Source organism: Tympanuchus pallidicinctus, unplaced genomic scaffold, assembly GCF_026119805.1.
Source record: "Tympanuchus pallidicinctus isolate F22 unplaced genomic scaffold, pur_lepc_1.0 scaffold22, whole genome shotgun sequence".
NCBI lineage: Eukaryota > Metazoa > Chordata > Aves > Galliformes > Phasianidae > Tympanuchus > Tympanuchus pallidicinctus.
The window spans coordinates 21,329,279-21,345,159 of NW_026294739.1; the positions used below are offsets into that span (position 1 = coordinate 21,329,279).

At 44.5% G+C, this 15,881-nt stretch overlaps 1 protein-coding gene across 1 annotated transcript in view; it reads left to right on the forward strand.

Moving 5' to 3' along the window:
- Positions 1-15,881, forward strand: part of PPM1L (protein phosphatase, Mg2+/Mn2+ dependent 1L) — an 81,025-nt gene that overhangs the window by 47,335 nt on the left and 17,809 nt on the right. The window contains exon 2 of the mRNA XM_052686651.1: positions 14,416-14,586. Within this exon, the coding sequence (XP_052542611.1) occupies positions 14,416-14,586 (171 nt within the window). The remainder of the gene's footprint in view (positions 1-14,415; positions 14,587-15,881) is intronic.

Here is a 15,881-nt window from a genome sequence, read left to right on the forward strand (position 1 = left end):
AGTAGCATATTTTTCTAATGTTGCTTTTCTGCTTTGGTTTCACCACGGTTCATCCCATCAGTATGTGCTTCTGCTCAGAACAAGGCCTTTCTTGCCACTGCCCCATATCCTTGTTGTCCTACCCTACAAGAAGGAGCACGTTTCCTAGGTGTGTTTAAAACAGGCTGCAGTTTTCTGGTGTGCTGAGAAGGCTCAAGCCATGGAGTGCAAGAGGCAGAGCCAAGGCAAACGTCTGCATGAGAATGCTGGTGTTCTGCCTTCTGGGGAAGAGGAGCATTTCTGGGAGAGGATTAAGAGCTGTTCTGACACCATGTTGTCTTGCAGCACTGTGTGAATATCCCTAGGTAAATGCTGAAGCTGTCTGACTTCTATTTTAGTTTAGCTCTAGAGAGTCAAGGGAGATTGGCAAGTCGTCAGCGTGAAGCTCACAGCCAGTTTAGTGTTTGAGTGAGACTCTTTACCTTGGACAAGCATTATGAAATGCTCATGGAAAATAACAGGTGGGATGGGAGTAACTCTGTGAAAAGGATCCAGATGGAATAATTAGCAGCAGGGAAAGAAGAGAGTGCAGTTCAAGCAGGCCAAGATCTCAAGCAGGAAATCCTGCCAGCAGTGTAACGTTGCTGACAGCCCTAGGGATGGATGGAGTGCCTGGAGACGTGCTGGTGGGCATCTCAGCCCCTGCTGCCTTCACTCAGAGACACCCCAGCCATCCCACTTGGCTGCTGTGTTAGGCTCTGTTTTCTTTCACATCACCTTCGTGTTTTGAAATCTTACCTTGAAATACATCTGCTTGTTCGTGCCTCCCAGCAAATCTGCTTCTGCTGTGCAATCTGCATTGGTTTCCTTGCCTTCAACTGTATCAGATATGGTGCAAGCTTGGGTGAAGGTTGTGAGTATGAGGAACGTGTTGGTCTAATACCAGTGTTGTTTAGGAGAAGAAGCTGTTTATTTCAGGAGGGAGAGGCATGGCAGCATGGAATTGCCCTGCAGGACCAGGCAGTGCTCACAGCACCCAGCACGCTCTCTGGCCCCAGGCCCGGCTCTGTTTGCAGAGCCCCTGGGTACGTAGGTGCCACACTCAGAGCTGTTGTGTCATCCTTGGGCTTGTGGCACAGTAAAAAGCAGAGTGGAGAATGGTTCATGTGCTGCAGAGTGCAGGATGTAAAGGGGTAGAAGGAAACCCAGGAGAGCTCCGTGTTGGGCAGGAAATGCTGAAGGTAGGGGCGGCACCAGCTTTAAAATCAGAGCATCATAGCTTGCTGGGAGGCCTTGGCAAGGAAATTGTGTGCCTGAGAGTGTGGGATAAAAACAATGTAGTAACTACAGAAACTTATAAATCAAACCCTGCAGAAGAAAGATTTGCTACCAGCCCTTTTTGCTGAGAAAATCATCTTGATCTCCCCAACTTCCAACTCCGTGCCTCAGAGGCTGGCAGCTCGCTGAATCAGAAACATGGGTAATTTATTCACAAGAGGCAGGTACTGCATGGGGCTGTGAAAGGGAAGGCTGTAAGATAAGCCACTTGTTAGCTTGTTAATCTGCTTCACAGGGAACTGCCACATTATACTTTGCTGTTGCTCTTGATAAAATCAGAGCAATAACATTCTTCTCACGAGATGCATTGTATGCTGGAGGACTGAAAGGACAGGACCTGCGGGATGATGGATGCTTCGTAGTGTAAAGGATGCACAGCTGTTCCTGGGCGAGTGATGGCAGGATGCACGTAAAGCGCCTTGCAAGAAGACCTCACTGCAAGTGGGCAAGTTGCAAACCTGTTTTTCTTTAGAAACATTGGCTTAGGTTTATTTAATTTCTATTTAAATTCCTGGAAGTTAAAAGGTTGAATGTATTTGGGAAGTCTCCAAAATATTGAGTGCTGCTACAGAAGTCGCCTTGCTATGTAGTGCTGATAAAAGGTGTGGGCTTTTTGTCGTCTCGAGGCTTGCTGTGAAATCTGAAAACTTCAGGCAGTGTCACTTTAATACACAAACATGCTGAGCAACACAAAAGGCTTAAAATCAAAGCTGTGCTCTGTTATCTCTTCAGACCAGGAGCTTTTTCAAGGAGGTTCTAATGCAAGAGCAGAATAACTTCCAATTGTGTCTTTGAAGTTTTTTTGGTGTGATATCATGGACATTTAATCCGTACTGCGGCTGCTCTTAGAAACAGTGAGAAATTGCAAAGTGAAGCAGGAACCAAGAGGAGCTGTTTGAACGTTTCATCGCTTCGTGACGTATGTCTTGATTTTGGTGTGACAGTAAACCTAGAGATGACTGCAATTTCAAGTCTGATGCTTCCAAAGTGACTCAGTTTAGGTGCAGATGATGTATGAAGGTATAAAAACTGCTGCAGCAATGACTACAACACATGCTTTCGTCTAATTCCAAGGCTGAAAGCGTGTGTGTGGTTGGGGCCAATGGAGACCCACTGTATGTCCTGCAGAGCCCTCAGATCTCAGCAGCGTGCTTTTCAGTCGCACTTGAAAGTCAGCGTATTGTGAAGTAATTTTTTTTGGCCGTATATGTCTGCTTTTTGGGGACTTTTTGTTGTTTTCATTCAGCAGCAGCCTTACTTCTTGCAACTAATGCACAGAAAGGGCTTTGCTCAAACACTGGTTTCAGCAGCGCAGGGCTTCAGCAGCAGCTTGTTTGGCTGAGTAATGCCACTGCTCATCCCTTGCCTCATCCCAGTGATGACAACAGCCCCATGTCAGCTTGACCTTCTGCTTTGTCTGTAAGTGCTATTTGCAACCCCTTGTCCTAATGAGCTAGAGAAACAGAATTAACGGGTACAATCATATTTAATTAAATTGTGGTTCAAGAAGCTGCCACTTAAACTGTAACTTTCATTTCCCTGGCTTGGGTTTCATCTTTCCTTTTCCTAACTTCATTCCTCATTACTTACCCTTCTCCCAGTAATTAGCATCATTTGTTCTTTTTTCCTGCATCTGCCACTTTCCTCTGTATTTTCCCTGTGTGCCCCCAGGCTCTTGGGCTCAGTAAGCCCAGGAGTGCTGATTGCACAGCCAAGAGAACTTCTTGGTTCTTTAGCTGCATGCATCTTTAGAGAGAAGAAATAACAGCATCCAGGCACTTGTGTTTATCTTAATTGGGAGCCTGATTTAGGCCCTTTTTTCTCTCAAGGATGCTCCTTTCAGGGTTTGTGTAGTGAAATGGCACTACAAGATGAACATGCATTGGGAACCTTATTTATAGATTGCAATTGGCTGCTCTTCTATTTAATGGAGCTCTGTCTCTGAGCTGGTGTCATTTAATTATGTCTTTTGTGTAACTGCTCCCTATTCATTCTTCCCACTCTGGAAGGTTTGTGTCTTCATACTGAAGAGGGCATTTTAATTTTCATGAATTTGGTGAGTCCACAACTTGAGAGACAAAGCTGCAAAGAAAACAGAAGAACCCCAAAGTTGGAGAGGCCTTCTGTAGCAGCGTGGATTGGGCGGAGGGGCTGCTAAAGCCATTCCTTTTCTCACCAGTTACTGATCTACCAAAAATTTATCTGATTTCTCCTCTGTTTAGGAAGGGGGGCTGCAGGCCGATCTCTTTGTCAGTAAGGAGGTGGAGGCACAACTGTGCATCCTTGTTGGAATGCCTGAGCTGGCTTGCTCTGGCTAGACACTGTTTTCCATTAACAGCTCCATAATAAAGTCCTCCACTCAAATGTTACTTTTCCATTGGTGCATTTAGGAACACAGTACTCTTCTTAAGGGTGTGTTGTGCCATGATCTTGTGTTTCAACTCCTTACCACCCACATGAAGGGCAAAAGCAATCCTTCTCCTGGCAGCCTGTTACACCAGCACACACAGAGGGCAGACAAAAGTCCCTTCTATTCTGGAATGGTGTTGGATTAGTTTTACACAAACTGTGAATGCAGCACTTTCCTAGCTAGCTCCGTGCTCATTATTTGCAACACGGGTCAATACAGTGGCCTTTTCAGATCTGAAGTGAGGAGAGAACCTAAGCAAAAGAACCATAATTGCATTTAAACAGAGCTCATTGAGTCTCAAAGTCATTATCTTCACAAATTTCAATTTCCATATACATGGCTAAAGGAAAATGTCATCAGGCACCCGTGGTAAATCGTTTAAAGAAGACATGGGCACATTTTCCCGTTAACTGTTTGTGTGCACTGTTTGTCAGGGCTTTTGAAAAGGCAGTGGGACACAGTGAGTGGGGCTGGAACCAATTGTGCTTTTGTCATCTATTCATTAATCTCCCGGGCTCCTCTGAGCAAATGGTGCAGCACAACGCAGCCACAGAGCTTGGATTAACCCTTCAAATGCATTTGTTCCACAACGAAGTCATTTATCTTGATTCCTATCTCTTTCTCCTTGCAGCATTGGATGTAGCATGGGGTTAATTGCACATGTGGCTCTTAATGTAGAATTTTCAGAAGGCCACTCAGAGAAGAAATGGAGACCTAAATGAAAGCCTGAGAATTGCTTCCAGCGTTAGGCTGTGTAGCAAAAGCTCTACCAGGGCAGGACTGGTGTCGTGTTGTGGAAAGGAGCAGTGGGAGCCTTGCAGGTACTCCGGCTTTGGGGGAAAACGCAGCCAAGGTGGCGGCCAGTGCCCGCTGTGTGGCTGATCCTGTGCTTCAGAACCCTTCTCCTACTCTTGTAGGCTGCACGAAAAGCAATCTTGATAAAGTTGTTCTTACCAGACCAATGCCTAGCCACGGTCAGAAAGTGTAATGCAGGGTTTGCGCCTAACTTCTGCTGCAGCCTGAACCCCGAGGAGCGCCTTACAGACGGGCGTCTGCGCACCTGCCTTCCGTGCGAGAGCCTTTAAGTACAGAGCAGCTCCACGTCAGCCATCCGACACCCTGCCGCAGCTACACCGACTGGGCAGCGCTGGAGCGAGCCCCGGTCCCAGCCAGCGTCCCTCTGAGCGCACGTCACACTGCGCAGCCAGGCGGCAGGCGGCAGAGAGGAACTCGAGCAGCAGCGGCTCGGTTCTGTGCTGGCTATGGCCAGAAATGCACGCTGTGCTGCACACAACGTGTCTGTGTGCTCGCCTCTCCGTGCTGCAGCTGGCAGCACGCCTTGCTCTTTCCGAGGGGAGCCCGGCAGTGTGGGGCCGTGTGAGCTGCAGCTGGGTTGTACCCTGCTTGGGGGACTGAGGTACTGCCAAGCTGAACATACTTGAGGAGAGGAGTCCCAGACGTGACTTCTACAGTGGGAAAAGCAGCATTTTGTTCCTTAATTTCATTCTGTAGTTCAATTGAATTGTTTAGACTACTTTTTTTTTTTTTTTTTTGAGTAAGAATCTCCGATAGATAATAAATTTCAGACCAGATGGTTGGATTTTGGTAAAATGATAAGCAAGTAAAAATAGAATCTTCTCAGTCTCCTGCGTAATGAACTAATTCTGAGAGTGTCTCAGCCCAGGCTGAATCTTTCTAATTCCTTTGATGATTTCTGCTTGGCAGAAAGTGATGTCTTTAAATCAGGAGAGACCATTTAGACTGAAATATTCCACTATGCTCACTCTCCCTTTGCTTGGAGAGGGAGAACGACGTCAAAGAAAGAAGCGAGCTTCTTGCTATTAATGTGTCTAATAGGCTATAAATACACTTTTCACTAAATGCACGTAACAGAACGGAAGGCTTTTGGTAAAAACCCGATTCTTTGTAAACCTTCTTATATCCTGCTGCCATTCGCAAAAGCATCTGCACAGAAATACCTGTAAGGCATTTAAATAGCTGTACTGATGCAAGCTTACAGTCCCCAAGCTTTAATGATCATTTTCTCAGGGGCTGCACAAAGTTGCATTCGTTCTGCAGAACTGGTGGGGTTTTTTTTCCTTCTTTGTTGAACTTGATGAGCTCAGTACAACAACATGCAGTATTTTTCTGTACAAAGCAACATTTGCTGCCCAGCTTGCTTATGAGCAGTTCAATACTCTTGTAAAGCTAGTTGTTTTAATGATATTTCAACCATTATTTTCAGTGTTATCTCTCTGCTTCTGTTGCTTCTGGTTCTTACACCAACATTAAAAAAATTGATCCGCTTAGATTTGATTGTAGTAATACAAGAAAATGTTTCAGTTTCTCCTTGTTGGATGAAATTCTTTCTGGCAGGCCTTCAGCAAATGCAGTGTCGACGTTTCTACTTGGTAATCACTTCTGACCTTCTGACCACCACTTGCAGTTTGGGACCCAGATTTTGCTGCAGTATGAAAAGATGGTGGGCGAGTATTTTCATGCACTTTCAAACCTTTTCCTTTTTTCTAATTGTTTCCTAATTCAATATTTGGTTACTCCTCAGTCAGTACCGATAACCATTATCATTAGATTTGGGTTAAACCTTGACATTCGTACTTCATTTTTAATAATTATTCAAGCATTCTTTCTTTGTTCCATTAGCTAAATGCTGCCTGTTGGTGAGTACAGATATCAGTGATGTCTCTTCCGGCCAAGTGGACGTGGAAGTCGTTTGTCTTTTTCAAATACATCATCTCTGCAATAAGCTTCAGTTTCTTATTAGTTAAAACTACCCGGAGTATTATAAAATTACAGCTTTGTCTGTGGTAATTTTCACTTTAATTTACCTACTAATCTTAATTCTTCTCCTAAAAAGAACATGAATAATAATTGGCTTCCCAGCACAATTAGGATTCAGAATTTGTATCCATGCATGTGCAATTTAAGTGCTAATGCATTTGCTTTTATTAGGGTAGTAACTTTGCTTGTTCTCATTATTCTTAATGTATTTACTGAAGCTTTTTTCTTTTTTTTTTTTGTGCACATGTGCAGTTGTCTAAAGACCCGGAATAAACGAATAAACCTGGGTAGAGCATCACCCTCCTGAGCTACCAGGAAGGTTTCACAGCGTGTCGAAGGGGCTGAGGCTGGAGGCAGCCTTGTGTTTCTGGTAGCTGGGTAGAATTTCTGTAGTTTGGTTTGTGCCCGTTGTCTCTGGGCCATTCACTGTGCACAGCTGAGAGGAATTTGGCTCCACCATTTGTGTTTGTGCACACGGATAAGGCCTCCCTGAATTTGCTGTCTTTGGGCAAAACCACCCCAGTTTTGCTGAACTCTGTGAGATTTGTGTCGGCCCATTCTCCAGCATGTCTGGTCCCCCCAAGGGCGGCACATCCACCACCAGGAGCAGCCTCTGCCCTCAGTCTGTATCTCTGTTCATTAAGGAGTGGATGTCATTTCCTTGGGGGTAGAATTCCTCTCCGTGGTGATATCTCACTGTGTTCATTGATAATAATTGTAATGATGGCTAACCAAAACATACAAGAAGGACATGTGTTCTGACTTGATGTATTTGCTGCTTTGAATACTTTCAAATCAACACAGTGTACATTAAAGGGATTAAATTCAGGTTACATGATAGGCTTGGTGGCAATTTTGAGCAGACGCTGTTGAGTAGGTATATTCATAAGGAAACCCTCCTGGCTCTGGTATGATTGGGGTGTAACAATTGTATCAAAGATTGGGAAAGTGATAAATAATGAAGGTTAATTGAAAATCCAGAGTAATTGGATACATTTGCTTGGTGAAAGCACGCACAGAGCACGCCTTTCAGTACAGTAGGTTGTGAGGCTGTAGAGCTAATACAGCAGAAGGCTGAGGGGTGCTTGCACCAAGGATGAGATCTCATGGCAATGGAGAGCAAGAAACGTTCTGCACCGGGGTAGGGAAGGGGTGGTTTGGTATTGCACTGCAGCACTGCAGTCCCAGGTCCCAGCACCACCAAGGGCAGAGCTGGAGAACTGCAGCTAGCAGAGGGGATCAGGAGTGCTGGAAAAGGTCGGTTAGCCTGCACAGTAACTTGACAACTAACAATGTGCCATTCAATGAGCTCCATCTATTTAGGTTATCAATGAGAAGATAATGGGGTGATTTGATCAATTTGCATGCATTTGCATGAGAAAAGGGAAGGTAGGTGAGCAGACATTTTCCTTGATTCAGTGTTGGAAAGTCATAGATAATAGCAGATTCAGACTGGAAATAATGTGAACATTTTCTTTGGTATGTGAAATTATCCTCTAACTGTAAGGATAATTAACTTCCAAGGGCAATAGGAGATTCTCTGTCTCTGTTTCAGAGTAGGAAATTTTTCTAAATGGCTTATTCAAGCAATGAGAAGGAAGCTGTATGGTCCTTCTGCTTCAAGATGTCAGACAAGATAATCATAATGCTCCCTCTTGATTTGATAGAATTAATCTTTCAATTAGACGTCCAGGTTCCGAAGCAGCCCTTGTAGCTCTGCCAATTGCAGCATCATCTCTGACAGGTCAGTCTCTGCACTCAGTTCCTTTCCTTGTCTGTAGGATGAGCGACTGCTTGACTCTATCATATGCAGCACTTTGGGGTAATTCCAATTAATTAAAAATTATTTATTCAAAAATGAATTATTCAAGTATTTTGCTGTCCCTTCCCTAAGCAGAAGATGGAAAATGATGGTTTTGCCTTTACTCTCACCTCTTCTCATCCATGTCCTACAATAACGAGCCCCATGCAGGCACTCAAGTGCGTGCTCGACGTAAGGGAATGCGTTCTTATGTGACTGATGGAGGGGGGAGTGGGAGGCAGAGCACAGCGTGTGATTTTTACATCACAAATTTTGTTGACTTACTTGCTTCTCATCCAGGACGTTTAAATAAGTCTATTTAAGAAGTGAGTGACGAGAGCTGTCTTAGGGAAGAAACTTAAATACATAATGTAAAGCCATAAATCATCATCATTCATCATTTCTGTTTGTATCCCTTCTGTTTGGTGATACGGCTGCTTGGAGGGCTGGCAGCCATAAATCACATGTAGGCTGTGTCAAAGGAGATCAAGCTCTGTGTGCTCAAAGCACAAAATCAGAGGAAGCTCCACAACAGATGGCCTTTGCTTTCCGATTCATGGGCACCGGTTCTCACTGGGCAATTCATTATTTTCTACAGTTGAAGCAGCTGTGGATTACTGTAATTATAGATTAAATATATCTCTGACAATCCAGTGTGAATACTAATTTGAACTTTATACATCTCCTTGGAATCAGGTTAATTTTCTCATGATTATGCAGCCTCTGATTGACTAAAGATGTTTGTGAGGCTAATATTTCTCCTGCTACGGAAATGAATTGTGCGTGGATTGCAAAATACCAGTGGTGTTCTTAGGGCTGTTGAAACTCCTCAGAGAGAATGCCTGAGTCCTGCAAGTGTTTCTGACATCATGCTTTTGCTACCAGCCTTGGTTAAACCCTGGGCTTGGCTTTCCTAGGACGCTTACTGATCAATAGCAAGTTATTGGCTCGAGTAGTCATTTTGGAGGAAACAAAATAAAAGACACTTTTTTAATAGATATACTGGGCTAAGCATACCAGAAGCTTGCTGGTGGGAAAACACTGCTAATGAGTTTCTTTTGACTTGTTTGTTCTTTAAATAGTTCCTTGCTGTAGAGGGCAAAATGTTCATCCCAGTGCCATTTGTAGACCTTGCTTTATCCTCTTGAGAGTAGATTATGTTTTGCAGTCATGGTTTCCTTCTGAATAACTATTAATAGACTCACGTCCTTTGTCCAGGGGGTTTGGCATAGCAAAATTCTACTGACTTCAGGGCAGTTATTTGTGGCTCCTGCTGAGGAAGGAGCGGCATCGGCCTGAGCGAAGCTCTTGTCAAGGCAGGGATCCAAAGAGTGCTGTGTAACCATTCCTGTGTGCAGGCAGCACCCAACGGAGCACCGAGGCAGCAAGAAACGCCTCCTAAAGGTTTAGGGCTGTGCACCCTAACTGCAGTGAAGTGGGAGTGAATGTGCTGGAGCACAGCATGAGGGGTGTGCTGGTGGAACTGCCCTGTTGGCCCTGGCTGCTGTGTGTCGGAGGGCAGGGTGTGCACGTAGATTGACTTGAGGCATTGTTTCTTTATCCCAGCAATCCGAGTTTATATATATAAACATTTATTCCAAATGTATTTTTGTAGTGTACTTTTTTGAAATGAACAGGAAACTGCTACCAAAAAATCACTAATGGACTGGAATTCATTTCTTGTCCACAACCTCGTCTTACTGTAAGATATCTGGCAAGTTAAGGGCACTGTTCTTTGTGTAATGAGTTGTGGCATGGTGGATTTTTAGGTTTTGTTTATCAGTTTATATTAAGATATTAGCTCAGAAACATGTGTAGCAAAGTATCCTTGCTAAGGAATTCCAGTCTAAAATACGGAATGTGAAATCTCAAGTGGGATCATCGCATATTTCCAGCAGTACTTCTGGTGGAGTCCTTGAGCTGCTCCCCAGTCTGCACCGATGGGAACCGAGTTACTGCATCCCTGCTTGCCCTGGGAGAAGCACTTTGCTGGCTGTGCCTTACAATTCTTGCTGCTTTCTCCTAATAGAGATCGTTTGATCTTTTATTCCGCTTTTAGGCACCGAAGTTAAACTGCCTACTCTGTTATCCCACTTCTCTTCCTTTATCCTATTTTAAAAGTAGCCCCTGCATTTGCTCTTTCCAAATAGTGCCCTCTGTGAATTTTCAAAGGCAGAAGTTGTTAAAGAAATTGTTTCAATCAGTCACCTACAGCTGAGCTAATTTCATCTGGCCCAGCCGGCTGGAAAACCCTGATCTTTACAAACACTTCTAACATAATCTTTCCATATTTTGTCTTAGGATTTTGGTTACCTTCCTCTGATATAAATTGCCACTTGAATGCACAAAAGTAAAGGCAGTCCTACTGTAGCCAAAATGAGACTGCAAACACTTCAGCTTTTATGGCATCATCTGTCAAAAGCTTTTCTACTCTGTTGAGCTGTAGACCAACATTTGCCTGTCTTTTTCTTATTACAAATGGACTTGCAGAAACTTTTCTTGCCACCTTGGCTAGCTTTAAGTCATTTTTTACTCCAGTCTCCACTTGTTTCCATCCTCATTATTACATTCTGACCGTGCGTGTGCTTCCTTCTCAGAATCCTTCCCTCAGCTGAACCAGGAGGTGAGCAAGGTGCCCCTTTTCCATAATGGCAGCTCTGCCCTTGCCCAGCAGCTCCTGACGTGTTGTCTCTGAAGCATGTAGCAGTGACCCTGTGACCCTCAGCAGTGACAAGAAGAGGCAGAAAGATGTGACAGAAGAATCTTGATCTTGTTTGTGATCCTTCAATGTAGGTGCTATGCCAGCAGTACGCTCCCTAAAATGGATCTGTATTTTCCTGTGATCTCTGGATGCTTGCAGCAGCAAGGCAAACAGGACGAATTGTCCCAAGAGTATTAAGGTCACACATCTTTAGTTTCCCTCCAGTCCCTGTAAATCACTGCAGCCAACGAGGAGCTCAGGTCTCAGGCAAGGAAGTCCTCATCTTCCATTCTTTGCACTGGAGATCTGTGTTGTGGCTGACAGCTGTTCCATCTCCTTGGCTTCTCCACCTGCTGTATGTGCACTTGTGCTCATCTTCCCACCCTGTTGTCTGTAGCACTCCTTGCCATAGGGCCGTGGACCTGCTTAGCACTTGGTCTCTCCATCATCACATTTGATGCTGGAGAACTCTGGTCTCCTCCTCTGTGCCCACGGGGTGCCAGTGGATGCAGACCCTCTGGCTGCATGTCCCCAGTAGTTGTTTGGCCACCAACACAGCTTTGTGGGACACACAGGGCAGCTGCTCATCCACTGAGGACACATTTCAGGTGGCAGAAATGCACGGATCATGAGTTTGTTTTTTGTTTGTCATGAATTTTACAGGTTGAGCAGACTGGTAATTCCAGACTTGAGAAGTGTTGAGCTGCAGCACCCTGCAGAATGCAAGTAAAACAGGGGCCGAGGCTGAGACTTTCTCTTACAGAGATGGCTCTTTCTCACACACCAAACATTCAGCTCCTTTTGTGTGAGATGTAGCTGTGTAAGGAGACTTCTTGCTCCAGCTGCCATTTGACTCCTGAAGTGGCTTCACAAAGAAGTTGTTAATTAACCTGTGTAGACCTTTACTTCCCCATGTATAAGGGAGCTCTCAGAAGGAGATGCTTCAGAAAGCAGAGCAAAGGGTGGCACTTGGCATAACTAAAGAAAAAAGAAAGAAAATACTTGGAATAAGTATTTCTCATTGATTACAAACGCTGGCAAAACTGGGAGTTACTGAAGGGCGATGGGTGCTTTGGAGGTCCAGAATGAGACACAGTGAGGGATTTCAGCATTTCCTGATGTGATTTACATGTGGCGTCGTGGAGAAAAAACTGACTTTTTGTGAATAAGCTCTGCAAGTCTTCTACAACATTATTGATGCTGTGCCTCTATGATTCTTGGGTTATTTCACTGTAGGTAGGTGCACAAGATAATAGATACAGAAGATAATAGATTTTGTAGAACGAAATGCCTTAAAGGCAATCGGTGTAAAAGGCGAGGAGTTCATATCCATTTTGTCATTACTTTACAGCTCAGTATCTAGCTGTGGCATGGAAGGCAGACATCTCAAAATCTATTGAGAATTCTTTTCAGATCCATATTCAGATCGGTCTCAGCCCCATGTGCTTGCTGTCCTTCGAGGCTGGAGGCTGGGCCAGCTACCTGCAGCCCTGGGCTCCAGGCTGGTTGCATCCTGCTTGGCAGAGTAACACTTCAGCAGGAAAATAATTGCTGCACATATGTTTGGAAATGTCTGGCCATTGTGCACATGTATCTCTTCTGGGTCAGGAGTGCTGCTGGGAATGACTTCCAACGCTCAGTGCAACGGCATCCCCTGAAGCATGGCAGGAGGAGCTGTAGGCACGTGAGCATCTCAGGAGAAGGCGCTTGGGCAGCGTTTCTCTGTGGATTTGGGGTGTTTGGATGTCGGTGATGAAGGCGGCCCTGTGCTGCGGGTGCCTCGCTGGGGCCGCCTCCTCACAGCCGGTGCCTTCGGTCCTGGTTGTGTTCCCATCTGCTCCCGTCCATCTGTCTCTGGGCTTTGTGAGGTCTCTGGGTCAGAAGTGATAGCGTTTACAGCCACTGCTGTGCTTGCTCAGATGGCGCAGGAAAATGAATGTGTATAAACTTCTGCTTCCTGCTCTTCAGAATTGCTGCGGTGGGAGAGCACAAAAATGCCCCCTGCGGGGTGAAGCCTCTTCTCAAAGCAAACATTAAATATAAATGCCTGAATGTGGACTAAATAATTAGAGTACAGTGTGTCTTTTGGCCTTCCCTTGGAAGGAAACAGCTATTAAACTGTAACATTAAGTATGTTGTACTCATGTGGACAGTTTGTTTGGTTTTTGTAGAATAATTTCATTCGCCTCACGTGGCTTAGCCTGCAGATGAACTGAACGCAACTTCTGTGATATTTTAAGGTTGTGACTTAATCAGCAATTGACTTTGGCAAACTAAATATAGACCCAGGAGAGCATGCTGCTGAGCAGGGCTGAGCTGTGGTCAGTGCCAGGCCTGAAGCAATGTCGTGTTTGTGGTTTTCTCAGAGAGCTGCTGGTGCCTCATGCTGCACAGAGCAGCAATGCTGGCAGGTGGGCACCTGTCCAGAGGCAGCTGCTCTTCTCATTTACTGCCCTGTTTTCTGCACGTTGCTCTGTAACACTGATACAACCATGCCACCTTGTGTTAATTTCTGTTTTCTTATGGTCTCAATTTTTTGTCTGTGTGACCAATCAAGAATTTGCTGTGGATGTGTAATACATCTGCAGTCTTCCTGTCCAAGCCTGGTTATGTAACAATAGCAGGTGAAGGGATTCCATTCACTCACTTGATACTTCAAAAATTCTTTTCAAACTTTGTTTATGATGAAGAAACGTAGGTATTGTGTTATGTTCCTATTCAGGCATGGTTAACTGCTTCTGCACTGCCGTAACCTTCCTGCTGAAGGAAAATTATTTTATTTGTATAATGCATTTCCACTGCTGTCCTTAAACGTTACTTTGAGTGGGAAACATTACATGATTATCCTGTACTGAACAGAAAGGTAGCCAGAGCTCATCAGCTGAGATGTAACGAGCTAGCAGAGCTGCACTGAATGACAGAGCACGTGGTGAGGGCTGGGAAGGCTGAGCATCGAAGCCTAAATCCCATTCATGCCTCAGTGCTCCACGGCAACCCCAGGGAATGTAGGAGACCAAGATTATACCTCTTGAGCTACTCTGTGTCTCTCAGTTTGCTGCTTATGGACAATCAGAACAGCACATTGTAAGGAGAAGCCATGACCTGTGCATCCTGCTGGAGGGTAGGACTGCGCTTTCGCTCAGAGGATTTTGTTCTGCTGTATCCCTGCATCCATGGGAGTTCTGGGCACATGGTAATTTTGGCAGAGAAATGATCTGTCGATCTTAGCACTATGGAGTTAGTAGTATTAAGAGTATTCTTTGCATGGATTGTTAAATTTGATAGTGCTTTAACTGAAAGCAATACTACTAATGATGCTATGAACATCCATGAAGCTTTTCAAAAGAAGAAGTGCTAATTAAACCTTTGTTTCTTTTCTACAGTCAGCAGCAGAGTATGTGAAGTCCCGCCTGCCCGAAGTCCTGAAACAACATCTTCAGGACTATGAGAGGGACAAGGAGAACAGTGTGATGTCCTATCAGACCATCCTGGAACAGCAGATTTTATCAATTGATCGAGAAATGCTGGAAAAATTGACTGTATCCTATGATGAAGCAGGTATGTCTTTACTTCTTTCTAAGTCACGTGCTACTGAAAGCAAGTTGCTCACCTCCAGTCTTTGGAGGGATCGTGAAGCCTGTTAAAATGTTTTTGTCAAATGGATGCCGTGCACATTGCTGGATCCTTCTTCACAACTAACTTGTTTCTGAGCTCGCTTGGACCACGTGGTCTGGGTGGTCACTGAGTCTGATTTTAAATGTGTCGTGATGGATGTGGATAGACAAAAACAGGTAACTGGTAAAATGTCAGAGGCATTTTATTAGCACAGTTACATGGCTCTGATGAGCCCTGTTGTGTCGTGATGGTCTGGATTCCTGAGGGTTTGTAATTATAGCTAATACTTTTTACTAGCGTTTAGTTTGAAAGTAGTTAGAAGTGTCCTAGCTTTTGGATCCGTCAGCTTTGGGATCAGTTGTCCTGATGCCAGGTCTCCTTTATGATTACAGAGGAAAAGGAACAGATCCTTTGGATGGTGTTTGCTGATCTTCCAAAATAGCCTCCCATATCTGCTATACACATCATCAGCCTTAGCCCAGCTCTGGAAAAGCAAGCATTGACAAGCTTGTACTGTTTTGTTGTGTCACTTTGTGCTTTCAATGCAGTGCTGAGAAATACTCTGAGCATTTGGATACTCAGCCTCCTGCTCAGATTCCTGCTCACTATCAATGTCTTTGATCTCAAATGCTCCAGCAACTTAAAATGCCATGAGCAGTGCCTGTTCTGCGTACTCGCAGGGCTGTGAGCTTTAGTGACTGGAAGCAATTACAATGCTCTGTTAATTCATCAGCTCCTTTCACACTCAGCCAGTAAATGCACCTCATTCTCTTAAACTGCTTTGATCTCAGAAACTCTGAGCAACTTGCAGTGCCTTTGCAGACTGCACATGTCATGTGCTTAAGGAGCTGTGCGTCATAGGAGTTCTTGAAGGACTGCACAGTTAAACAGGGGCTCAGGGTTTATTTTTCATCACGTATCTCCAGTTTTTAATGATGCTTAAAAAATAAGCTTTTTAAAGTTGTCGCCTTCTGTTGCTTCTGCTTATATTTTAACGAGGATTTACCAGTCCAATGAACAGTGTAGATCCCTTGCTGTCACGCTGATTTGGTCACTTCATCTCTCCAGTCATTTTGATTGATTGAAGTTTGTTAGGAAGGAAAAAAACAGTGGAGAAAATTACCAACCTCTGTCAGGAGAAAAAGATAGCATTTTCCTGTATTGAAAACTGCACGTTTGTACAGAGAAAATAAAGACTAAACTGCTCCAAACACACACTTGGAGATTGATGTCATACA